This window comes from Camelus ferus, chromosome 4 (assembly GCF_009834535.1).
Source record: "Camelus ferus isolate YT-003-E chromosome 4, BCGSAC_Cfer_1.0, whole genome shotgun sequence".
Taxonomy (NCBI): domain Eukaryota; kingdom Metazoa; phylum Chordata; class Mammalia; order Artiodactyla; family Camelidae; genus Camelus; species Camelus ferus.
Genome location: NC_045699.1, coordinates 63,155,693 through 63,182,902, shown reverse-complemented (window position 1 = coordinate 63,182,902; position 27,210 = coordinate 63,155,693). Strand labels below are relative to the sequence as shown.

The 27,210-nt window shown below is 43.1% G+C and overlaps 1 protein-coding gene and 1 long non-coding RNA gene across 2 annotated transcripts; both read left to right on the top strand.

Annotated features, from left to right (window-relative positions):
- Positions 1-401: 401 nt before the first annotated feature.
- On the top strand, positions 402-27,210 carry STOM (stomatin). The gene is made up of 7 exons (XM_006191794.3): positions 402-560; positions 12,339-12,442; positions 13,368-13,440; positions 14,501-14,583; positions 17,727-17,930; positions 18,906-19,040; positions 25,142-27,210. Exons 1-7 carry the CDS (start codon positions 500-502, stop codon positions 25,334-25,336), a joined length of 855 nt encoding a protein of 284 aa, XP_006191856.2. The 5' UTR covers positions 402-499; the 3' UTR covers positions 25,337-27,210.
- On the top strand, positions 982-11,159 carry LOC116663248. The gene is made up of 3 exons (XR_004319458.1): positions 982-5,343; positions 7,795-7,796; positions 11,150-11,159. It is a non-coding gene; the product is annotated as an uncharacterized LOC116663248 (long non-coding RNA).

Sequence of the window (27,210 nt, the reverse complement as noted above, 5' to 3'; positions counted from 1 at the left end):
GTCCTCCCTTCACTCGGACCCCACCCCGCCCAAGGAGGGCTCCATTTTCTTCTAATTCGTCTGCCCACAGGAGCGCCTTTTTCTTTTTCACAGGTTTTTCTCAGGCCATGCCCTGCGCCCCCTCCTCCGTCTCCTCAGGCGCCACCACATGCCCCGCGGCCTCCGCCCCTCCCTTCCGGTGCTACCCCTCTCTTCCGGTGCTGCTCCCCTCAACACCCAGCCAGGACCCCCGCCCTGGGGGCGCCTCTCCCCTCAGGCCACGCCCCTTAGCCCTAGGACTGGCGGGAATAGCGGGAGAAGCCGCCCCGCGGGAGGGGCGGGCTGCAGAGGGTGGGGGCGTGTCCTCCTCTGTCCTGGGCGTCGATTGGCCGGACCTCAGGGAGGGGGCGGGTCTGCTGCCTGAGTCTCGGGTTCTCTAGGCTCCTCGGGGCATTCCTCGCACCTCCCGCTCCGGCTCCGGCAACCTAGACGCGAGAGCAGCGACCCTGACCCGGGCAGTATGTCTGACAAGCGGCCAGCAGCGGACACCCAATCCCGGCGGCTCCCCGACTCCTTCAAGGGTGAGCCCCGCGCCCCTGGCGAGGCCCGTGGGGTCGCTCGCCTCCCCTGAACCCTACCCTCCGGAACGAGCCCCAGCCCAAAGGTCCCAGGGCGGGCTCCGATGTTTCTTAGCCGAGCGACCACTGCTCAGAGCCGCGGTCTCCCCCTCCGCTTGTACGCTGAGAATGACGAGCTCTGCTTCGCGGGCTGGGGGTCAGGGTAGGGATGGTAGGCTGCAGAGTACACGTCCCGTGCCCGGCATACCGTGGACGCGCCAACAGAGGGCGCGTCTCCAGTGCCCGCAGCCAGAGCAGGGGCTCGCGTTATCCAGCGGCTGCCAGATGCCAGGCCCTGTGCCAGCGCTTTCCGCCCTTTATCTCGTGGCATGCACGCGGACGAGGAAATGCACGAGTGACGGGCGGCCAGCGAGTGGTGGGGCAGGGACCCAAACCTGCGCGCCACACCCGGGAGCCTGCGTCTTCGCGCGACTCCCTCTTCCTTTTCTCCCCATCGGAGGCCATCTCCAACACCCGGCCCTCGCCCACCTCCTCTCCAAATGGAAAAAACTCCTGCTATCCACCCTGGCCAATTTCCTATTCAGCAGCAAGTTTCGCCACAAGTTTCCGATACATTTGCAGAAGAAAAGAAGTTCTCTTTTGGGCATTCTTCCCATATCTCTTTCCAGCTTCACTCTTTTGCACCATTCTGCCCCCTCCACTTTACTTCCTTTGTCCCAGGAACCTCGTCTTCCGAGCTTTTGTCCCTTACATGGAACTCTAAATTCCCCACCCTACCAGGGCCTTCCGAATATTGAAGGCAGAAATTGTGTGAGTGGGGCAATTGGTTCTCCGGTGAAGGAACTAGTACCCTTGAGAGGGCTATCACCTTGAACCTTTATTGCTAACCCCTTTGAGGAGGGGCCGGGGGAAGTTCATAAAGAGAGGCAATTAACCTCTCAGGGATACTGGTTCCTTCCCAGGGGCTCTTACTGATCCAAAGGAATTATTTCTAAGGATGGAATTTCAAACAGAATGACATCGTGAAAGAAATTTAGGGGACTGGGTGGGCTTTTCCAGCGCCCCGCAAAGAACACTATACGGGACTCATCTGATTATTTATAATGCCAGTCTCGTCCACTGATCGTATATGTCCCCCTTTCCCTACCCCAGCAATGTTTGTCTTTAGTTCCTTCCCAGGAACTTCAAAGGAATTGTAGAAATCTTAATCCCTCCCTCTCTACTAGTACCTTGGAGAGTTATCATCCCAAATCAGGGGTGTAACAGGGAGGATGTACTTGAAGAAACTGATACTCAGAGAAGTTAAATTATTTTCAAGTCACACAGTTTATAAGTAATGGAGCCATGTTTTAAGTCTGGGTTTGACTGATTCTAAAACTTGCCCGTATAAAAATTGTGCAGTCCTCCTCTTCGGCAGCTTACTCTTCCTAGATAGGAAATTAGTTGCTTAGGAAGTTAGTTAGATCCTTTCCTCTGTACCCTGACCTCCTGGTGGGAAGCTAAAGGACCATGAACACAATGTTAGAAGTTTGGTGAAACTGCAGTGAGAAATGTGTAGAAGTTCTTTGGGAATAAACATAATCTTTGTACTTAGTTTTTTTCATGGTTACAGACCAGCTTTCCCCCCTAAGTTCTTTTTCTCACTTCTTTTTAGGCAGAAATCTTTTAAGAATCTAATGAACTCTACACACTCTCTCCTGAAAATCATACATACAAACAAAATTTTGTTTGATCTATATTTGCCTTTTTAAAAAATGTTAACCTTAGAGACCTGACACTGGTAGGAAGGCTGTTACTAGAATTTGTTAAACAGAATTTATCGGGTGCTTGCCATACGCCAAACCCAGCCTAAGTGCTTTACGAGCATTATCTAATGCAGTCCTCTAACAGCTCCACAAAGGGAATGTCATTATCTGCCATTTTACAGCAAGGAAATGGAGGCTCAGAGTGGGAAAATCACCCACTCCTGTGAACTAGGTTCACATATGGGCTGATCTTCCAAATCCTTTTCCCTATCCTAGAGCTGCCTCCAAAATGCATACCCAAAAGGAGGAACTTGTCAAACAAAAATACTTCACTGAGGGTGAGAGACAATAAACAAAGCCAAAAGGAACCTAGCTTTAATCAAGACCTCATACATATGATGGCTCCAGGAGGCTGCCTCTGAGAGAAGCAGTGGAATATAAAAGCCCAAACTGTCCCATTATGATTTTGCAGATAACTCATCTTAGGAACTTAAATATTACCAAACCTAGGGCAAGACTAGTTAATCTCAAAGCCAGTGTCTTCACTTTATAAAGAAATAATGCAGGTGAATTGCAAAGAAATGTATAATTATAATTAAGAGCCATGTCAACAGAATAAATCCCTTTGGGAGATTGCCTGAAAATAAGCAGAATCTAGGGACGGATTTGTTTATTTCAGTTGTTATAGCTGATCAGATCAGGGAGAACTTTGTAACTTCTTTAATAATTAATCTGAGTTAAACCATCAGTGGTCATAAATTAACTCAAATGACAAACAAGTCTACAGAAGTTGGCATTTATGTGTTTTTAATAAAAAAAATAGGTTATTGGTTCCACCTGATGATGTAAATTTTATAGTGTAAAAGACAGGGTCACTGATCACTGATCAGCTTTGAAGAAAAAATTTTTTTAAATTTTCTTGATAAAGTGATAAAGATTTGATTCAAAGTCTGTTTTTTAAGAAGATGTGGAAAAATATTTTCCTGAAAACTACTGTAACCAGAAAAAGTGAGCACCTCTCCTCTGAGTGTGCGGGGCACCCTGTGCCTACCTCTATCATAATGTTTATTTCATAGTATTATAAATATCTGTTACAGTCACCTTTGTTAGACCAGGAGAACTTCTGAAAGCAGAGATTGTGTCCTTCCTCACTGTAATAAGCTCGGTATCAAGTGCATAGTAAGTTTGCAAAAATGTTTGTTTGAAAGTAAAATGAAGCAAAGGAGGGAGATAAAGATGCCCACGGAGTGGATCAAGTTGTTAAAAATGTTTGGCTTACATTGGTGGAGACACTTTTCTGTTTATAGTTTATTTTATTGAGTTAGATAGAACCCAAATCATTGATTTTAGGATGTGAACATCAAATTCCTCATTACATGTCCTCATTATAAGTAGAAGATTTGTCTGGGTTTGTATTCTCAATAAAGGGATTATAATTTTCAAGGAAGGAATCTCCTTTTATTTGCTAAAGTGTGGAAAGAACAGTTAGAGGTCACAGTCAGTAGAAAGGAGAAAGTATGTGTCAGTTCGCTGTTGATACACATTGTTCCTCCATTCTTTTCGAACCTTTGTCTGTACTTGGAGGCCAGTGAAGGCACCTGAACCCCCAAGCATTTGGCCTTTCAGTGGATTAGCCTGGAAGATACAGGCAATAATGTGTCTGTTTTAAAATGTCAGATAATGAAAATTACACACTGACCTTGCCTCGCTGTGGATGTGCACTGATGGTAAGATGGTATAGGATAGTGAAATGAGAGTGGACTCTGGAATTTGAAGATCTGAGTTGAGACCTCAGGAGCATCACTTCCCACTGGGGTCACATTGGGGAAGTCTCCATCTCCAGAGTTAATTCCTCATGTACATGTTGGGCATAATCATACTGCAGTACCTTTCAAGGTTTTGAGAATCAGATGAGAAAATGTATGTGAATATACTTTTGAAACTTTAAAATGTAAATTATTAAGATATTATTTAATGTGGAAAACAAAGAATAAAAAAGTTAACAATGACTATTCAGGAAATCTTGTTATTATACAGGAAAATTTATAGACAAAACGTATGAAAGACAGTCCAAGAAAGTTTAAGACTCTTAATTTACCTCCCCAAATGTGGGCTGTTTCTCCTCCAGAGATAAGAGTCCCCAGGCAGATTGTTAGTCTTGACATTTTGTCTATGGTGTGTAGGTCCCAGAAGGCAATTCAGTTAATACAAAGTTTATTCCTGTAAACTCTATCAATAATGACCTTAAAGATCTGACAGTAACAATGTCTACTATTTATTGAAAACTTCCTAAGTGTCAAGCACTTTACATATTTTTTCACACAAGATAACTGTCCCACCCCCTCCCCATTTTACTAATGAGAAACTTTCATGGTAGAATTGAAATCTGACATCAAAACCCCAAGCTCTGAGCCACTGCTCAGCTACTTGGCCTCAGCTGAAGAATAGGGAACCTTATGATCCAGTTTCCTTATGCTTCTGTTTCCCATTTTTCAATTAAAATGATAGTACCCTCCAAAAACCTTCATGAGAATAACTTAATTATAGATACTTTTAAGATGTCCAAGTGGAAGAGCTGGGGGGAAAAAACCAAAGAAGAAGAAGGGTTTTGTTCTGTTTCATGTGTTTCAGGCCTAGTCTAAATTTAATTAACTTAATAATATTAGGAAATTGTTTTTCCTCTCCAATTTTTCTGAACATAAGTGTTTTTATCTTTCCAGTCATGGGTCAGATTCAGCCCACCCTTCTACCTTCCTGAATTCTCTAACCTCAGGGTGAAAGGTTTGATTTTAGAAAGAGAAAAGGAAAGAAAACATTTGGGGAGAGCAATATGACAGCTGCTTTGGGACAGAGGATGATTCAGAACTGTATTCTTTTTTTTTTTTTGAAGTAACATTGGTTTAAAACATTATGTAAGTTACATGGGTACATTATTTTTCCTACCTACAGCATGCTCACTACCAAAAATTTATGAACTGTATTCTGGGATCCTGTGTGCGGACATGTAATTTCCAGTTATCTTATGTAATTGGCAGTCTTTTGTCCCCCCCTCCAAAAAAACAAAAATACCCAGCAGAGTCATTCAACGCATTCAACAGCTATTTACTTAGCAAGTACTGTTTGAGTACGTGTTATGCACTAGATATCTACCATGTTAGCTCATTGACTCTTCATTCTAACCCTCTGAGGGGGCACTCTTGGGAGCCCTCTTTTTAGATGAGTAGGTTGAAGCACAGAGAGTTAAGACACGTTCCCAAGATCACACAGCTAATAAGTGGCAGAGCCAACTATGAAGCCATTAAGTTATGCTACTTTAACGAGACCAAAATCTCACGAAGACAGACATTGAATAAGATAATTACCAGGATGATAAACAGTTAGAGTGGGTAAAGTGCTATAGATTAGGAGAGGGTGCCTTGACAGGGGTTCAAATTTAAAATTATCTGTTACTCTCGCCTGTTTTTTCCTCCTCATTTTATGGCTAGAAACAATTTGAATGAAGGAAAGCTACAGAAAATCCTCAAGATGCTTGGGAAGTAAAACATTTACACTTACTTAATTTCCTTATTCTTTTCGAGCTAAGCGAAGCATTCCCTTTATTTCAACTTTTATTGAAAATCTTTCTTAAAAGGGTTAGTCCAGTTCCTTTCCTTACTATCTCATGGTAAACACATTTTAAGTTTTGCAATTCACATCACACTATGCCTCATCAGTATCAGTTCTTTCAGTCTGGTATTTATAGCTATAGATGGTTTATAAAAGAGAGGAAAAGTTATAGCCTTCATTCATGGTTCTTAATTTGATACCATCTGGCCTGTAGCCACTCCAGCCCAGAGAATAATTTCTTCCCTAGAGGTTTAAGGATAAGGGCATTCGAAGAACTGTAAACTGTACCTAATTAAAATAATCATTTGAAAGATGGGTTAGAGCATGTGCCTGTTTGCTTTCAAAACCTCTGCCCAAATGAACTGCAAGGTTGTGATCTTCAAGCAAACGATAGCATTTTTTTCAATGTTTATTTATTGAGACCCTACTATGTGCTAAACTGCCCCCTCTCTCCTCTCTACCTGTTAATCTTTCTCTCTGTAGAATGCTGCCTTCATTTTTGTTGTTTCTCTTCTCTTCACTCCTTTTCTCCATTTCTCTTATTTTCCTTCTCTTCTGTTCTTTCCCTCCCTTGCTTGTCTTTCTCCTAAAATCCAAGTCACTTGAAATTTTGATTAATTGAAGACGTTTATATTCACTTATTTGATCTGCCCTTTTGCCTGTTTCCACCTTGGTGAGTTCTTATTTATCAGGTCTTTTAAAGACCTTGTTTCAAAACAATTAAAGGAAAGAGAAATTGGGGATCTGGGAACTATACCCTTATTTGAAAAGCTGGAAGAAAGATCAAATGTATTATTTAACGTATAATGTCCTCCTCCTCAAATAGATGACTGTGTGACAGAGAACAGGAATGGGTCATAAGGCCCATGGACCTAATCTGGCCGACTGCCTGCTTTTTTTTTGTATGACTCACAAGCTAAGAATAGTTTTTACAATTATAAAATTTTTCTTAAAAGAAGAAGATTTCATTATACATGAGAATTATGAAATTCAGATTTCAGTGTTCATAAATTAAGTTTTCCTGGAACACAGCAGTGCTCATTCATGTGTTGTCTGTGGCTACTTTTGTGCAGTATTCAGTGGTTGTGACAGACTTTATGGCCTACAAAGCCATAAAGTGTTTACTCCCTGGCCCTTTACAGGAAAAGTTGCAAATCTTGACGTAGAGTCTCTGATGAGGAATAGTTGTGACCAAAAAGAACACTTATATATGCTGAATATATATACCTTTAAGAAGAACTCAAAAGATGCCAAGACCTTTCGTCCTGGCCTGCTGTTACCCCTTAAAACGTGCTGTTGGAAGCAGATCATGTGTTTATGAGACTAAATTCCTAGCCTGCCTATCTTCCCCCACCCGAACAACACTATTCCTGGCAATTTACTACATAAAGTATTGCACTTGCATTCCGGGAAAGAGGAAGGACAAGACTGTGCTTTAAATGTTAGCATTTCAATAATTGTTTGGTTCACCTTTCATTTCTGTGCTTTGTTATGCATATGACTCTGAGTCAGATTTACAGGTACTGTAGGACATGTTTTTGGCCTTTGCCTAAAGAGGAAATCCAATATCTTTTGAACTTTAGAATGAAGTCTCCGTGATAAATGGAATTTATTGTTTCACTTGGTTTCCAGGAATGCCAAATTCAATAGACCGTGAAGTAAATCGGCTGATACAGGATCGTTAACAACCTACAGTGCCCTGAAATTAGGCCTGTTATCATCTTAAAAAGAACATTTTACTGCTTTTCTGGAAGCTAACCTACCAAAAAATTACCCTACAGCCGTTTTTTGGGGGTTTTTTTCCCCATTTGCTTTATGGTTTGGTTTTGTTTTCCTCTGTCTCTTCCCAGAAAGTCTTTTGCTTTATTACTTTGGGATTTCAGGAGGAGTATTTTACATGTACTTTACAGACTTTTGTGAACATTAGAAGCAATTAAAGTAAAAAATTAGAGTCAGCTTGTGAGTGGCATGTAATAGGCACTCAATAAGTGGTTATTATTAGTATTAATAAAAGATACCTCCAGAATGAGAGAAATTTAAGAGTTGTGTGATTTCATCTTTTCAGCAAAATTAGTTTACACAATAAGGATGTATGGAAACTTTGCTAAAAGTATATTCAGTGCTGCAGAGTTTCTAATTGAGAAAGTGTTCATCATATGGAACAATGGAATATTATTTCAGCCTTTTATAATAAAGAATATGTACTGACATGAAAAGATGTGCACAATATAGGGGGAAAAGCAGATTTAAGATCATCGTGTATACTATTCATTTTTTTTTAAAAAGCAGGATAGAAAAATTTAAAGGACATATAGCAAGGCAGAAAATAATCACCATTCAGAGATAGTGAAAGTATAGGTCATTTTTCTTTCTCTATTTGTTAAGCTATAATTTTAATTGTTAGAGTGACAGTGTTTTTGCTTGTAAAATCAGGGGAAAAAAGCAATATTTTTTAAAATGTACATTAGTTTCCTGGAGGTAAGCCCAATTTGAGTGTCCAATTAAAACATGTTAATGTATGAACTTATATCCATTTTCAAAACCTTGCTTTGGTTAGTTGAAAATTTAATGCAGTTTTCAGGAAAGAGTTTTCTAGTAAAAGAAAAAATACTCTAAAACATGGCAAAGTGGTATTTATAACCAAATATCACGGGATCCCTAATCTTTAGGAATGTTCCTACCCAGCAAATATTAACCAAAATATCTCAGAATTACCTGTTACTCATTGTTTGTCTTTACCGCATAAAGCTGGGAGGGAGGATTTAGTCCTCAAGGTACTGAATGGGAAACTTGAAGGAATTGAATTTCATGAAATTTGAGGGAGTAACTGAGAATTTCTTTTCCCCTTTGCCCTGTAGTAACTGGTTGATGACCAAGGGTTTGCTTACAGCCTGGTCAAGTTTAAGCCTCACCTCTCCGAGGAATGTGATTTAAGCACCTTTTTGAGCTATAACCAGGTGGGGAAGAGTTTCAAGGGTTGAGAATGGGGTAGTTTCATTTTAAAGGCACTAGAATGATACAAAACTGTGCCATTTCCCCCAGGATGTTTGGTCTGATTAGCGTTTGAAATGTGAACCAACCAGGCCCAGTTTTCAAAAGATCCAAATACTCAAATCAAATTCCATATACTCATCTGGCATTTTCAAGAGCAGAATGGAAACTGAACACAAAAACCTGGGCTGTACTTTCCAGCTTATCCTTGCATAGATAATGATTCAGTGATTTAATAATTCAATTCATAAATGAGCTTCTTGAAGGTCTTTGGATGTCCAGGCCTAGCATGGCAGGAGAGCGGCAAGAAGTGAGGGAAAAATTAAGTAGTTTCAGCGGCTTTTACCAAAAAGGGCTAAATGCCACCTGTTTCCTCGTTTTTCTTGGTGGAAATTGAACACTTGAGTAAAATAGGAGAATGACGGAAAACTATCACCTGTGTTTACTGAGCACTGCCTCAATCCTGCAAGGCCAGTCTAATTATCTTTATTTCAAGTAAAGACAAAGGTTCAAAGAGGTAACGGTCACACAATTAAGAAGTCACAGAAAGTTGAAACTTAGACATTCCCTTAGTCTCAGGAAGTTTCATCAAATAAAGGATATCAATGCACAAGAAATTATGAAAAAGATTAGGCAAAATATAAGTTTAAATGAGTTTAAATTCATCCTCTCAAGAATCAGAGGAAGGAAAAAGCACATCTAGCTGGAAAGCTGGCTGAGAAGTATTTTATACTTAACCTCTGCAAGATACTGGGCTAGACACTGAGAATATAAAAATGAAAATAAACATCCCTGCCGTCGGGGAATTTATGGTCCAGTATGTTCAGGACACAACCATGTACTTTGTCCGGAATATGGGAGATTCGGGTGCAGCGTTTTAGAAAGCACCAAAAGCTGTCAGATAGGTATTTGTGGCCAATCCGTGCCTTGTTTGGAATTCATTTCATTTTGGAAACCTGCAGAGCAGAGCCTGGCAAAGAGCTTTGAGACTCTTTTGCTATAAATAGGCACAGCTGGAATTCAGAGGGCTTCCTCTGTAAGAAGATCAGATTTCATCCTCAGAACTCCTACCATGCTTTCCCAGCTTAGATTCTGTCTTGGGGAAGTACTCCAAACACAACTTCTTTAATGAGGAATTTTTAAATACAGAGGCAAAGAGTGGAAGAGTGAATTGGGTTAGAGCATGGGCTTTCGAGTGAGATGACCTGTGTTTGAATCCCAAGCCCTCCAATGGTGCAACCTTGGGCAAGTTGTGTTGGTTCCATTACTTCACTTATAAAGTGGAATTAAAAATACATAACTTCCTAGGGCTTGGTAATATGGACTAAATGTCTAAAGTAATTTAACACAGGCGTGGAGTATATAATAGAACGTCTAAACATGGCTGCTGTGATGAGTACCAGCTATGTCAGCACCTGATAGGGCTTCCTCCGCAAGCAACACTGTGGCCTCTCTTGGAATATTCTGTCAGTGAGTATGTCCATACCCCTCAAAATTATAATTTAGAAACCTCCAGCGTTAACTTAGATCACTCTTATTTAAGTATGTATTAGGATGTTTACCTCACACTGACACGGGATCAGAAAACTACAAAGTCATGTATAATCAAAGCATGCATGTGTATTTCTGACTTTTTCTCTTACGGTTTAGAGCACTTGACCTGGACGCCAACTTGTGTCTCTGTGCTGAGCTCCCAGCCAGCAGTCTGCCTATTTCTTGGCTTCCTGTTTATTCAGAGTCCTGTCTCACTGCCTGCGGTCTTCACCCCAGTTCTGATCTGAGGAGTTACACGTTCCTCACCTCTTGCCACCCGCCCTCCCTCCCATTATTAAAACAGCTCCTGGAAAGACAGCAGCAGATGCCTTCTGTGTTTGATAAGAAAATGGAGCTCTCCCTCGGCCTACTCAGTCCCTCTGTTCCCCACAGAAAGGAAAAACAAATAAAAATGAGGAAGACGCCAGATACAGAAAATGGGAAACACAACTCGGGGAGGAAAGGGAATTTCCCAGGATGATAGTGAAAGGCGATCAGCGCGATCGCGGTTGCAACAGGAACAGGAAAGTGTCCAGACACTGCTCTGCAACTTTCTCAGAAGGTGAAATTGGTAGAATACCTGACCCTGCTGAAGGGAGAGGTAGACAATTGATGAAAGGTTTGGGATTGAATCAATAAGTACGTTGGAAACCAAGCAAAGGGGGGAAAAAAAAGACAGGACATTGACTCCAGAAAAGAAAACAAAAAGTTGTGCAGGATCGGAAGATGAATTATGCTTCATTACATCGCTTAGCTCTGAGTGGCATTTGCATATTCATGAAATGTAAAATTTGGTATTTATCTAACCAAAATCATGATGGTTATAATTCCATATCACTGATAAACAATTAAAACCAAAACAGAAAAAGCGCAAATGCCTAGCAACAAAGGCTAAAAAGGAAAGTGAAAAAATATCTAGAGGGGAGAAAAATAGGTTACAACTTTATTTACTTATAAAAACGTGTGTGCACAAAGAGAGAATTTAGAAGAATATTTATCATCTCTGGATTGAGTAATTTATCCCTTCGTTTATACTTTTCTAAATTTTTTGCAGTGGGGCATGTATTATCTTTGGGATCAGACAAAAAGCTATTCATATTACAGAAAAGGGAAACTATTAGAAATTTGAAAGGAAAACTGTCCAAAGATGTTCATTATAACACGGTTAATAATAGTAAGAAATAAGAAACAACATGTTTAATCAGGAAATCGATGATAAATTGTGCATATATTTCACAGTGAGATATTTTACAGTTGTCATTTTTAAAGAGAGGACCTAAATGAGCTCTTAACACGTATATCATAGGGTTTTCGCCTTTAATTATGCTGTCACCTCGGCTTAAATGCCCCTTTCCTGCCTTCCCCTTCCCTTTCATTGGTATTTTCCTTAACCATTACATCCTGCAAGAAGCCCCTCTGACACCCCCCCACCCCCAGCCATCACCTGCGCACCCCCCCATCCCACCCTACTTCACTCTCACCTTCATCCAGTGTGGGGTGAGTTACCCCTATTCTGTGTTTTAAAACATTCTGAACAGACCGTCTATCTGCACTTAGCACCTAGTATTATAATTGTCTGTCTGCCTTTCCCACTAAATCTTAACATTCTTTGTAGTTGGGATTGGGTCTTACTCACCTTTATCAGTTCATTGCATAATAAATATTAGGTGCTTAATAAATGTTTGCCAGATCGAGTGGAGAGTGATGTGGATAATGCGCGTGTCATCATGTTGAGTAGATTAGGGAAAGTAGCACCTGCACTTCAGGGTTGTTATGAGGATTTGATGGGAAGATTCATGGAAAACAGCTAGTATAATGCGAAGGGTAGGTGTTCAGTGAACAGCAAGGATGCATCTGGGGACACTGTGCTCTGAACAGTGGTGAGAGCTGTCTTTTGTTTTCACAGATAGTCCCAATACAGGCCTTGGACCCTGTGGATGGATTTTGGTGGCTGTATCATTCTTGTTCACAGTTTTAACCTTCCCATTGTCGATATGGATGTGCATAAAGGTAAAGAATATCTCAATCACATCTGAAAAGGCGTCAACTCCAACATATATAAACGCACCGTGTGTGCATGTAAGAGAGACAGAGACTACTGGCCTATAATTCTTTTTCCTTCATCTCGCTTTGGAAAAATTGCACTCTAGCCCGTGCTTATAATGCAATCTTAAGACCACAGCCATTGTCCAGCCAGTCTTCCCTAAGGATTGAAGTCAGAGTCACTATCTAAAATCTTCCAGAGTCAGGGATGCGGGGTGGTCCTGTGAGAACACACCCTGCAGAGTCAGGATGCTGAGGTTCCACTGCTGGGCCGTTGTTTACTGTGTGCCCTTCCCTCACCTGTAAAGCGAGAGGAAATAACAGCATATGCTTCATGGGGCTATTGTGAGGATTAAATCAGTCAGGTACTTAACACAACACCTGGCACGTGGTTAGTGCCCCACAGATGCTGGTTATTTTTTCTTCAAAGTTATTAATACCGTGACAAGTGATGTCATTTACAGATTTCTAAAGAGATAAAATATGCTCCAAGGATTTTCAGATAAGTTACCATGATAATTTAAGGAATCAGGAGACATGCTATGAGGACGTTAGATTTTTTTTTCCTGTGTTGACAAAGCATGAGTAATTGAATAACAGTATTAACGGCTGGGGAGTGAGATTGTGGATTTGCTTCTGTATACTCTTCTGTACTTCCCAAATTTTATACAATGAATATCAACTGCTTTTATAACCCATTTTTAAAACATAAATAACTATCATGCTTGGCAGGGGTAATTAAACATTAACTGTGTTAAACTATTGTCTGGATTATAGAGAAAAAAATAAAATAGAGGCATCTAAACCGTTTAGAGCAGAAATATGTATTTTAAAAGCTATGCATATAAATATTTGTACTCGTGTTTAATTATTATTTGTGTTTTTAATCTAGATCATAAAAGAATATGAAAGAGCCATCATCTTTAGACTGGGTCGCATTTTACAAGGAGGAGCCAAAGGACCTGGTCAGTACTAGGAGTCTGAGCTGTTTGCCTGGAGAGTGAGATTCTTTCTTTTACTGATGTGATTTTTCCCTTATGAGGGTCTCTGCAACTTTGTGATTTCCCTTATGAGGGTCTCCGTTGACTTGGAAGAGAGTTCTCGAAGCACAAGCCGTGTAACAATGCAGTGGTGCCTGCCAGAAATCACCCTTTCCTTCCCACTTCGCCCCTCCTTTTCCTGTTTGAGTTGATAAGATTATCTCAGGCCAAAAATAGCCACAGCTATCGAAATTCGAGCGTGAGAATCCTTACTGAAATAAATGCTTTCAGTCTTTATTTTTGGCAAGCTTCGATTAAGCTCCCCAAGAGACTTCCAGGCTCTGGGAATTCCAGGGAGACTAAAACACAGTCCCTGCCCTCAAGGATCTTACTGCCCGGTGGGGGGACACCAACAAGGAAACAGACAGTTACAGTCCCATGTAATAAGCATCATGGTCAGGTAGTCCCAGGGAGCTGTGGAAACTCAGAGAAGAGTGACCACCTCAGTTCATAGGAGGTGACATCTTGGCATGAAAAGTTGTGAGCCAGAGGTGAGGTGTTCCCGGCAGAATCTGACCGTGTGCAAAGCATTGCCGAGGAGAGCATCATAAGTTCAAGAAACTGTAGGCAGCTCAGGCCAGCAGGAGTGCAGGGCGGGAGCACAGGGGAGTGGCCGCAGAGGTAAGTGGGAGCAGGTTGTGCAGGGCCTCATACTATTTATTCAGGGGGTTTGTATTGGTTCATAGGAGAGAAACTAGAAGAAAGAGAAAGATGATGTGGGAAGTGATTGCATTGGTCTAAGTGAAAACAAACAAGCCACGGTAACAGTGGAGTCAGGAGATGCAGCCCCCAGGCCTCGGGGGACAGTTAGACTGGGAGGAGAGCAGCAGGAGGCCACGATGGCATTCCCGGCTTCTGGCTCGCTCCGAGATGGACTGGTTTCTTTCGGTTGATCAGGTTGATTCTGTTAGAACTGAAGGGCGCAGTGAGCTGACTCGGTGCTGGTGTCTCTCTCTCTATAGTCTTGTGTGTGTCTCTGTTGCAGGTCTGTTTTTCATTCTGCCGTGCACTGACAGCTTCATCAAAGTGGACATGAGAACCATCTCGTTTGATATTCCTCCTCAGGAGGTAAGGGTGCCTTTTGCTGTAAATAACTGAGCTCTCATGTGTGAACGTGCTTGGCGGGGACAGGCAGTAGGGGACAGCAGTTAGAGCACAGCTTTAGAGCCTGCCTGCCTTCACGGTTTTCTGGCTGTGTGACCTCAAGCAAGTTCTTTAACTTCTCTGTGCCTCAGTTTCCTCAGGTTATAATAGCAGGACCTACTTTATATGGTTCTTTTGAGGACTAAATGAGGCACTCTATGTAGAATGCTTAGAACAGAGGCTGATAAATAGTAAGCGCTATGAAAGTGCTTCTTATTATTATTACAAAATAGTGTAATGACATAAATATCCTGTTAGCATTACCACTGTTGTCATCATTTTTACTACCACGTTTCTCCTCTGTTGGCTTCTGATACAGTATCCTTCTGAAGGATCTTGATTTTATTCTAGACAAATTGGTCAGACGCTAAGGAATTAGAAACTGTTCATTCGCCACCTGAGATAAGCGTGTAATATTTCATATTAGTAATTACTCCGTGCTTTTTCAAACTACTTCACAAGTCACAGTTGCAACTCATAGCAGGATCACAGAAAGTAAATGGTTGCAGTGAGACAAAGGAATTCCTCCAAACTACAGCAGAGAGCCAGGACTCCCATCCAGCTCTTCCGATGTCCTGTCCAGTGCCTTCCCCACCACTCCACGCTAACTGCATTCCACATAAGCTCCATCGTGGTGCTTGAGGTAGTGATGGTACCCATGTCTAAGGAGGCGTGATAACATCGCAGATAGAAAGCCTAAAAACATGATGCAGGGGAGGACAGAAGAACACTGACAGTGGAGTCTGGCCACGTTGCCTTCTCTTGTCACAAAATCCAGAAACCAGCTTAGGAACTTCCCAGCTGGTACTGATCCAAGGAGTTGGTGAGGTCAGATTTTAAAACTCACACAGACTTGATGACACCATAAATCATTTTCACCCATAAGCACAAGACCGAGAGCGTGGCTGTATTTTCAGCATGGAAGATCGGCTCTCAGGAGGAGCCTCTTTCAGGGTAGCTGGGAATTCTTGTGGCGCTTTTCTCGGTCAACAAGGCAGGCATCTGGCAGGGTCACTGTAAGCTGCTGCCTTCCAGCTGCTCCCTGCTCTCCTGCAAGCTGCTGAATGCAGCGAGGATTGGAACTTGGCAAGCAGTCCTTTTTCCGATCCCCTGTGAACTTACTGAGAAGGGAGATAAACACTCTGTCTACGATAATCAGCAGAGAGGCCGCAGCTTTGGAAAGTTCCAGCAGAGTCACAGAGGCAAGAATTTGTGTAGAAATGGTACACCTTTTCCCATCACATCATGGGAAATAATTAATTCTCACACAAGAGGGTAATATACTGTGCATCTATTTACAAATCCCCCACTTCTCCACGTTAGATGTGTTTTTAGGTTACTAAAAAAAGGATTACTGCTTTTGTCACTTGGCAGCACTAAACAGCGATGTATTATCGTTGTCGTTACTACCTTCTGTGTACATCGCCCTTTACAGTTTCTGAAGGGCTTCCTGGGCAAACATCTTACTTGATCTTCAAAGATGTTTGCGTAGAGTTGGGCAGTGTTCGTAGCCCCAGCTCACAAATGAGGAGTCATGAAGTCAAAAGTCTAAAAGCCTTGCTGGAGGTCCCCGAGGGAGGTCCCCAGCGAGGCTGGAACTGCAGCTGGGGTCTCCTGACTCTCACTCCTGAGCTCTTCATCCCTCACTGTCTTCCTTGGACCATTTCAATCCAATTCATCTCTTGCTTATTGACTCCCTGCTATGTATCAAGCACTCTGCCAGGGCTAGAGATACAGAGATAAACCCTCAAAAAATTCATAGTCTAACAGAGAAGTCATGATGTAAATAAATAACACCACTGCAGTGAAGGGGCAAAGGAAGAAGTGTTAAAACTGCCAAATGAGTCAGGGAATTTCACAGGAAAAAGGACATTTGAGCTGTCTTCCATGGTAAGTAAGGGCATGCCGGTCTGAAGTTGTGGGCGGGGGGGGGGGGGAGGGTTGTCCAAAGCCGAGGGGACACCTGCAGAAAGGCCTGGAACTTGGAACATGGTGCATGTGGGCACCGTCATCTAGCATAGAGGGTGTGCAGAAGGAGGAGGGAGAATGAGGGCCGGATGTCAAAGGGCTTTAAACCACACCAGGAACTTTGCCCTGAATGTGATGGGGAGTGTTGACACACTGTATTCGGGTCAGCATTTTTATGTAGCATGCTGTAAATACACTCTCACCCTGACCTCACCCTACAAAAACAGCTCCGTGCATTTTTTGTTCTAATTATACTGTGCTATTTAGGGTTCATCAAACCCAGGCTCCCGGTACCTCTGCTCCTTTTCACACATTATCCTCTCTGCCCGGGATACTCTTTCACTCCACCCTCAGAAAATTTTTACTTCTTCTTTCAAGACTTAGTTCAGGTATCACCTCTGCCACCTACAACTGTCCGTCCTTTGTCCCTGAAATCCTCCCTTGATTCCCCAACCCCTTTGAAAGAAGGGACCACATTTTTTCATACCTTTATCCCTTGTATCTCGTACAGTGCCTGCTACTAAGTAGTGTCTCAGTATTTAATGAATAATTGAATGAATGAAGTTAATAAATAAATGAGTGTTTATTAAGCTTTCAAAGACATAGTTACTTTCTGATGCTCGCTGTCTCAGTCCCTTTGGGCTGCTATAACAAAATACCAAGGCTGCGTGGTTTATAAACAGCAGAAATGTGTTGCCGACAGTTCTGGAGGCTGAGAAGTCCAAGATCAAGGCACAAGCAGATTCAGGGTCTGATGAGAACCTGCTTCCTAATTCCTAGATCAGCATCTTCTTACCATGTCCTCGTATGGCGGAAGGGTGGGGAATGCCCCGGGGACTCTTTTATAAGGGCGCTAACCTCATCCATGAGGGTTCCACCCTCATGACCTAATCACCTCCCAACGTCCCCACCTCCAAATACCAACACATTGGGGATTGGGTTTCAATACACAGATCTTGGGGGAGCACAAACACAAATACAGGCAACAGCACTTACTAAAGAATAAAGAAAATCAAGTGTCTTAAGGTATTCTGTCGCATGACATCCTTACAGTTAAGGAGGTGGCTGACAGTTATAAAACTGCATCCTTTGTGTTGTAGATCCTCACTAAGGACTCAGTGACCATCAGCGTGGACGGCGTGGTCTATTACCGCGTGCAGAACGCTACCCTGGCCGTGGCGAACATCACCAACGCCGACTCAGCAACCCGTCTTCTGGCCCAAACCACTCTGAGAAACGTCCTAGGCACCAAGAACCTTTCCCAGATCCTCTCTGACAGGGAGGAAATTGCACACAACATGCAGGTGAGGAGTGCTCCCTGCGCTGCAGCCCTCGAGGATTTGGAAAATGAAGCAGAGGGTCAATGGGCATTCGAGAAACTTCTTTTAATTCAAGTCAGGGAATCACCAGCCTTTTTTTTTCTCCATAGAAAAGTTTTTCCAAAACTTGATGGAAGGGGATCTAGTTTTTCACATAAATAGCTCATGGGTTAACAGCACTCTGATGTATGCATTTGCTTTTTTTTTTTTTTTTATTTCCTCCAGGGTGTTTTTTCCCCCCAGAATTAGTATTAACGTTTTTCCTGAGCTTAAGAGTTCAGGGGCCACTCAGCCAGGTAGTGTGGGCATTGCTAAAGCCGTATTCTGTGCGGGTCCCGCTGTGACTTCTATGTTTTCCAGTCTTGCTAGTGTAACAGCTGATGAATCAAACCCGACTTGTTCAAAAAAGATACAGTCCTATAAATCTGGATTCTTATTGTTGGTATAGACGTCATTGTGTGTAAAATCTTTGATCTTACTTGATGGTAAGCCACATGAAATGGATGGTGTGATTTCATTCCTGCCATTGTAAAGGAAGCTGAAGGATAAAGAAGTCACGTGGCTTACTCAGAGTCACGTTCGCCCAGGAGCTGGCTGGGCACCTGTTTTATAAGAGAAGTTTTATTGGAAGGCAGCTACGCCCACAGATTGGTGTATTATCCACGGCTGCATTTGACCTGCAGTGGCAGGGTTAGTTGCAGCAGAGACTGAAATGTAACAGGCATTACCGGACCCTTTTAGGAAAAACTTGCAAACCTGTGTTAGCTTATTGGTAACAGAATCAAGATCAGCTCCCCAGTGACATAGCCTCCCCTGCAGCCTTCCTTCCTCCACGGATAACTCGGCTCCCTACCGCTGTCCGCCAGCACCTTACCCACTCCAGATCCCAATGAATTCATCCACCTTAGGCCCCAGGGCCAGGGCTGCCCGCTTCTAGCTTGCCTTCCCTCTTCCTAACAGACTACCCTGGACGATGCCACTGACGACTGGGGAATAAAGGTGGAGCGGGTGGAAATTAAGGATGTGAAGCTACCCGTGCAGCTCCAGAGAGCCATGGCCGCAGAAGCAGAGGCGTCCCGCGAGGCCCGAGCCAAGGTAACCTTTTGTTTTTTTGGTAGTTTGTTCTTCCTATTGGATTTTCTTTTTTAGTTACACAAAGTAAAACATGCTTGTTGTAAAAATTTGAAATAATCCTGAAGTATTTAGTAAACATGAAAGCTCTCCCCATCACTTCAAATCATATCCCCTCTTCCCCTCTGCCCACAGAGGCACCCCCCTTAACAGTGTGGTGTGTGGCCTTCCAGATTGTCGTTTGGGGTTTACTTGGGGTTTATTTGACTGGGTTCTTAGACCACTGGCTTGTTTGTTTTACAAAAGTAGGATCATACAATACATACTGTTCTTCACCTTACTTTTCTCACTTAGCAGTACCTCCTGGGGATGTCCGTGCAGAGAGAGATACCTCATTCTGTTGCAACTGCATGTCCCATACCTTATCCTCCCAATCCCCTGTTAAGGACACCTTGACAGTTCTGACTTCAGGGCAGATGGGCAGTCTCATCAGTTTGCTCACCGTTCCTTCCTTCCTTATTTCTGTCTTCTTTTTCATTTCTCTCTTTTCTCAGCATCTTTATCCTTCTTGTTTCTGCATCCTTCCTCTCCTCTTTTTTTCACTTCTCTTTCCTGGATGTCTGCCTTTTTCCCCTCCTCATTTTCATCGCCATCCCTGCCTATGTCTTCACCCTGCACGGGTGCATGACCCCTGTGGGAGGTGCTGAGGGAACATTGGTTAACCTGGGAAAGAGGACCCATTGAGATGGTAGTGCGTGAGGATGCAGGGATCCAAACCCTAGGGCAGGAAGTAGAGTCAAGCCTCAGCACAGCTGGGGCCAAGGACCAGAAAGTAGCCTCAGAGGAGGCAGGCGTCCCACATCCTGGGCCGCGTTTCCCTGCAGATAGCTGGAGGTGGAGAATATCTGACTCCCAAGCCTAAGTGTCTTCCCCGTTGCACACTGAAGGAGACAGACCAGACCTGACTCCAGATTCACAGCAGAGAGATTCTCTTCGGTCCAGCTTCGCTCAAAGAACCTTACAAGGTCCCGCAGCCCCTTAACTGTAAATGGGTGGATGAAAAGGGATAGTTTTCATAGGAGCAGTTGCTGTAGGCTTGACGGATCTCCCAAGACACAAGGAGCAAACCAATTTGTTGTTGTTGGAAAACAGGAGTAACTGGTGATAATTGACTAACCACGGAACCCTGCCCTTCCGTTAGGATGCCCTGCAAGCCACAGATTGATCACTATATTTTTTTAGCCAGCCCCAAACACAATAGCAGCTCATTTGATACACTGCATCTGGAATTTTCTACTAAGCAGAATTTTTAGATTTCCCTAATGTGATACTTGATGCCCGTGATGATACTACAGAACCCCCAAGTACTTGCTTTCAAAACCATCACAGAAGATGAAATTATATTTATGATAATGATATTAAGTATGCCCTGCTATGATCTAGTTATCTTGAAACTTAGGAATCGCTTTTACCTAGAATATGTCATTAACCAAAAGCCCCATTTCCAAACGATATTGAATAATAGAATTTATTCTACATAGACTGCGTAGGATGTCAGAGCCTGAAGAATCCCCAGGGATTATCTTCTGAAGGTGACAAATACCTGGCCCCGATGCTGCCACTCCACCGTCCCGCTGCCATGCCACTAATTAACCACGGCACTGTTTTCCACTGAGCTTTGACTTAACCCTCACAACCCTGCTGCAGCACTCTGGGTGACAACCCACAGCTGCCTGGAATTGGCCTGAAAAATGAAACTTATTTGCCCTCCCACTATTCAGGCGAAAAAATTGAAGCCTAGAAAACTCATGTGATTTCCTCGGCATCTTTATCCTCCTCCTTGCTTCTGCTTCCTTTCTCTGGTCAATTAGTGACTATGGAAATGAGAGTCCTCTTCTGAGATATTCTAGGATGGACGGAGCCTCCTTTACAGGTGTTCTCACCAGTTAGGAAAGAGCTCATGACTTTTTATAACAGTAAGAAGAGATCAAGGAAGCCGGTTAGAATTCTGAATTAACGGTGCTCTCGCTTGGATGGGGCTGTCAGGTTTCCTCTGGAAGCAGTCTTGTGGACACAGTCAGTGACTGCCTTTCAGCTTAGGGCTAACACCCAGTGTCACAATGAGGCTCTCCCTTCTATAACGTACAGTAACCCTGCACCATGCATACAGCCATATATTCAAGTTCTCATGGAGAATAGAGGTCACGGTTTCTTGAGCAAATAAATTGCAAAGGAAAAGGGTGGAAGAGCCTGTAGATGGAGACTTCAGAGGAAAAGTCCTCAAGTTAACTAGCCATCAGGGAAATGCAGATTCCGGTCACAAGCAGATGCCACAGTAGACATCCACCAGAATGGCTTAAAAAAGAGAAAGGAAGAGAAGCAAGTGTGGGTGAAAGTTTTTGCTGGTGCGAGTATAAGTCGGTACATCCACTTTGGAAAACCATCTGGCTGGATGTATCTTGCAGGAGTCACTTGTTTGTTTATCAAAACGCTTGTCCTAGAGCACCCTCAGCAGCACTTTGTAATTACCCCCAACTGGAAACCACCCAAATATCCATTGCTAGTTGGGTGGATAAGTAAAGTATGGTTTACATGAAGGAATACTACACAGCAGAGAGAATGAACATAGAAGTGCTCACAAGCATAATCTGAGAGGTCAGTCACCAAAGAGGACAGATTCTCCGGAACCTGTTATGATACGTTGCAGGAACCTCTTTTTAAAGTTTTCAGACCAACTCTTTTAATGACCGCAAATGGGATGTCTTCTGTGCTTGCAAATCCTCCATTATTTCCTTTTTCATGACTTTCCAAAAAATGCCTGGCATGTGGTTTCGGGCCCGTATCTCTGGGTCTAGGCACGTATTAATTGAGAAGTGGGAGGTAAGAATGCAGCTCACTGTCCTCTGCCCTCCCTCAGACCAGCCCACCTGAGCTGCAGGAAGGGACAGCCTCCCATGTGCTCGAAAATGCCAGCTTTCCAAATGATGGTCGGTAAAGATGCAGTGTCTATGGATGGGGGATTGCTGCACTTTGGGCAAAAGCCCCACTCACGCATGAGTAGTTTGCGTTGCTTTCTGAGATCCTATCCAGAGCGTCCGCTTGGCCTGTATTTAGACCGAGGCAGCGATAGTGTGTGCACGTCTTTGGCAGCTCACTCAGAGCAGCTTTTCTGTTAACAAAGTGTGTTCCCAGCCAGGTGAGTCTGGCTGCCCAGCCAAGAGATGGTGTATTGATGGGGAGTGGTTGATGAGCTATCATTGCAGTTGGTCCGTGTCCAGACCAAAAGAAGTGCCTAATTGGACATCTGAGATGACACGGAAAAAATCCCAGCCTGCCGTCTCGTGGCAGGGTTGGCCTGTGCATTCTCTCCAGGGCTTGCCCAGGGGAACAGCTGCGGATGCCCCTCAGTATGTCTGGCATTGGCCATTTCTCACAGACCTAGTAGGGCTTAATGGTTTGCCTTGATAAATGAAGACTTTTAGCCTCTAATCAGGATCCCCTCTCCCAGTAAGCATCCCCTGTCTCACCTCATGCACTTCCCAGCAACCACAACCTCGGAACCAGGATTCAGCCTCTGTTCCCCTTTCCTTCCCGCCCCAGTCCCCTGTTGAGTCTCCCTCCCCAACAGCGCCCAAGCGCAGGTCCTGCTCCGTCCCTATTGCCGGTGACTGGCACCAGATCACTCCGAAGCTGTCCCTCCATTGGCTCTCAGTCTCGCTGATGCTCAGACGTCTGTCAGAGTGTTTTCTGAAACTGGATCTGATGAGGCTTCCCATCATCTGCAGGATGAAGACGAGCAACACCTGGGCATGTGCTGCCCTTCCCACCCTGCCCCGTTCATCCCCCACCTTCCCACCCTGCCCCGTTCATCCCCCACCTTCCCACCCTGCCCCGTTCATCCCCCCACCTCCTCTGCCCCTTTCATCCCCCGCCTTCCCCTCTTCCTCACAGTGTTCAACCCCTTACAGGGTCCTTGAACATGCCAGCTTTTTTATACCTCAGTACCTTTTCCTGTGTTCTGCCTGAAATATTCCTCCTCATCATAGTCCAAACAACAAGGCTCTCATCCTATAATGTTCAACTTCTATAACCTCACCACCTCACCTTCTGCAAAAACTGCTTGTCTCTTAGTGCCAGTATTGTGCCTTGTACATTTATCTGTCAGCCTTTGTCACACTGGAATGAAATGAGCTGCTTCCAAGTCTGCCTCTCCTACTCGGCCAGGAGCTGAAGGAGGCGGGGGAGTCCACCTCTGTCCCTAGCCCCTCACAGGGCTTGACACCCAGGAGGCCCCCAAAGTTTACTGTATGAGTGAATGAAATTGTCCTGGTCAGAAGACCATTGCTTTCACTTCTGGTATTCACAGGAGTATTAGGAACCGTTTATATTTTGAGATCCATGTGAGAACAGCTGCACTTTTAATCTTGAGGATTATGGTATCTTTACACGTCTTCTCCCGGGATTATGAATTGGAAGTAACAGCCTTGACTTGGCTTTTAAGAATCTTAGGAATTATGGCATAGGTGGATGCAAAATTAGGTCTTGACTCGTCACTTGCCCTTCCTGTATAATTAGCCTCCGTTTATACACTCGACACATAATATACCTTCTCTGTCCTCCTCACAGTGGTCCCATGAGGTAGGTGCTATCCTGTTTTAAGAATAAGAAATTGAGGCTCAGAACATTAAATAACCTTTTTTAAAATTTTTATTTATTTTGGTGGGAGGGAGGTAATTAGGTTTATTTATTTATTTTTAAATGGAGGTGCCAGGGATTGAACCCAGGACCTCATACATGCTAGGCACACACTCTACCACTGAGTTGTACCCTCTTCTCTTAAATAACCTTTTGGAGGACATTCAGCTGGTAAGGGTTAGGTTTGTGATTTGAGCTCAAAACCATCCAAACTCCAAAGCCCCTGCCCTCCCCACCACTCCAGTGATCTTCAGATTTTTTTGCTCATGTAACCCCTAAAAGAATTTAGAAAGACTCTGTGTCCCATCATGCGTTTTAAATAGACATGTAAAAATTTTCATTTTGAATTTATATACTTGCCAAGCATATAAGTCCTGGCATGTTTTAATTGTTGACATTTTAAAATAAAACTGTTAACATCATTCTTTTAAATAATGTATCCAGTGAGATTTAGATAACAATGATTTTATTATCTGTTTTACAGAATGATGAAAAAATAAGCTCTTTTAACAGTTAGGAATTTTTCATTGTTCCTTTTCCTCCTTGAACTTCTATTTCCATTCCACCTCCCAGACTGATTGTTTTCCTAATATAATATATTTTGCCACGAATAATTTGATCACCCTTCTGCAACACATTTGGTAGTATATCAGTTAAAATTTTTTTTAATTTTCTGTAACCACAAACAAGGTTCTAAATGTTTTAGAATTTCTTCTAATTAAGAAATACTTTTTTCCTAGAAATGCTTCTCCCAGTGAGATGAACGAGGAATCAATTCATGTATTTGTAGATGGCTCTTACTTGTTGCTAGAATAAGATGATTCTGCACCAATTCTATCCTTATTTTTCATTTTTACAGATCTAAGGAGTAAGAAACCTTGCTTACATATATAAGTAAATAGAAATGGAAGTTTTTTTTTTTTAAGTAGCTTATATACTGCTTGGCACTCCCTCTGAATTTATATGCTAAAAAATCCTACAGCAATTTTTTCATTGAAGAATATGTTTAATTGTCTATCCGCTTTCAGTACAATAAGGTCCACTTTCCTTTCTTTGAAATCAAAGAATTGAAAATCCATCTGACTTGCAAAAGGCTTTGTATCCAGTCATTTAGAGCCATTCACTTCCTCAACCCCTACATGGTATTTTGAATTGTCCCTTTGTTTGTTGCCCTGGAAAATGGGAGAAAGGCATGAAACAGTAGAAGGGGATGTCTTGACCTCAGGCATGTACTCAGGCAAATCAGTTACAGGAGAAAGAACATATAGACACTGAGTATCTGGAGATTGATTTCCTTAAAACAATTCTGGCCAAACCTCCCTGGGAAGCTCTGTGTACCACCTGCAGTCAGCATAGCCCAGTTTGAAGATTGCTGCTCGACACACTGGAGGTTTTCTCCAGTTTGATCTCTCCTTGCCTCTGTTCCATAGGTCATTGCAGCTGAGGGAGAAATGAATGCGTCCAGAGCTCTGAAGGAAGCCTCCATGGTCATCACGGAATCTCCCGCGGCCCTTCAGCTCCGGTACCTTCAGACACTGACCACCATTGCTGCCGAGAAAAACTCGACCATTGTCTTCCCTCTGCCCATAGATATGTTGCAAGGCATCATAGGGGCAAAAAAGTGAGCCACGTAGGCCGAGGCAGAGATTAGCTCTTCCCTCCTAAGGATGAAGTGGGGACCAAACCAGCCTCTAACCCATAAGGAGGGAGAAGGGCAGGAACCTTGACTACTCTCCCTCCCTTCCCTTTTCTGTATGTTGACTCTGATGTTCTTAGGCTGTACAGTGATCCTAGCGACAAATGGAGATTGTTAGCTTGTAAATACAGTGCAAGAGAGAGGGGCGATTTACGTAGCATAGTCTCCTACTCTAAAATATTTTCAAGTTCCTGTTTTTAGATCGTTGTGTAGTGGGTTAAATCCCTCTTCTTTCAACTTTCATTGCGTCATTCTGCACCCTCTATCAGCAGCCAGGCCAAAGCAAGAAGGTAGACTGTCACCACCACCTGTCACCCTGGCTGGACAAATGTTTTACAGAGAACAGTGACCTTGGGCTACAGCCAGCTTCTCTGGGCCAAATGTGCCTTACTTCCAGGGAGTCTCAATTAAGGAAGTTTTCCTAACATCTGTTTACTTTCTAAACTCAAACCGTGTTTCAAAATAATCCTTACTTGAGAGTAGACATTTTCTTGCCAGTACCTGTCAGTACTGGAGGAAATGGTCGAGATCAAGGAAAATGATTATTTAGCTCGAAAGACTTTTTCACTCACTGTGATGGAGGTCCTTTTAAAATAATGTGGTTTTTTTTTTTTTTTTTTTAACTTCTTTGAAGCCCCTTGATAGGGAAGTGATTCCTCTGTGGTCTTTCAAACCAGCCGAATACTTGTCACAAATGTGCTTTTTTCCCTTCACTTTTGCCTATTTTCATGTATCAAGTTCTAACTAGTCTTGATTTGTTTTAAATAAAATTTTCTCTAAACTCTATATGTAGCTGTTTATATACCCGTTTGGATAGCTTAAGGACTAATACTTTTTAAAAACAAATCTTCAGAAAACCATTATATTTTACTGTCTGCATGCTATCTATTGTGCGCTGTGAACTGTCTTGGTTACCATTCATTAAGTAGTATAAGGAATTCACGGACTGTTGGGCACATGGTATCCCATGAGACTGAGAAGACGCTGTCAAACTTAGGACATCAAAATAGATACAGCTCTTTTTTTATTGCCTAGTAGTCATTCTTTTTCTGTCGTGTATGTCGATGCTGAAGAAGGAAGTGGTCAGCCCTTCTGAACCCTCATTGCTGTATCTGTAATATTAGGAAGCGGCTTCCGTTTCACAAATGCGTGTGACTCTGAGTAACCTGGAGCTCTTCCTTCTGGTCTGGAAGGCAGGCTGGTGACATTTGTACCACTTCCTCTTCGAAGCTCTGAGTTCATCTCAAGAAGTCTAAGGATAGTGGCTTCCTTACCCAGAGCCACCTTTCATATCTGTCCTGAGCTGGGTCACTGTCGTTGCCAGCCTACGAGCATCCCCTGCCCTGTCGCCCATTCCCCAAGCTTATCTTACAAAGCCTGGAACCACCCTGGACCCAGTTTCCTGGCTGAGATCATTAGATGGATGTGGAGCATTTTGGCTTGGAACTCAAGCTGCATCTGTATTTTGAATTTTAAAGCAATGATGTTCTCTCTTTTGTGAGGTGGCTCATCCTGGGCCACTGAGGACCAGGAAACAACCACATCTCCTGGCTAAAAATTGCTTCTCAGACTCAAGAGTATCAGTGCTTTCTGTTCGTTGAGTTCCCCTGTCTCCAGATACTAGATAACCTTTGCTCTTCTGCCTTGTGGATTCATAAACCAGTGGGTTGGAATTAAATTGCTCGGGAGGGGGGAAGCATTGAAGGAAGGAGCTCGAGGATGACAGTGTTAGTGCAGGAATTTTTTCCAAGTGGCCTCCCTTTCCATTGTCGTATGTAATAAAGCATTCACATTTATTACTCA

What these genes read in the sequence shown, in the direction of transcription:
- STOM (XM_006191794.3), top strand. Translation starts at nt 500, where the DNA reads ATGTCTGACAAGCGGCCAGCAGCGGACACCCAATCCCGGCGGCTCCCC. An exon ending in CGATATGGATGTGCATAAAG is followed by an intron (nt 12,443 to 13,367) that starts GTAAAGAATATC and finishes TTTTTAATCTAG; the next exon opens with ATCATAAAAGAATATGAAAG. An exon ending in AGGAGGAGCCAAAGGACCTG is followed by an intron (nt 13,441 to 14,500) that starts GTCAGTACTAGG and finishes TCTCTGTTGCAG; the next exon opens with GTCTGTTTTTCATTCTGCCG.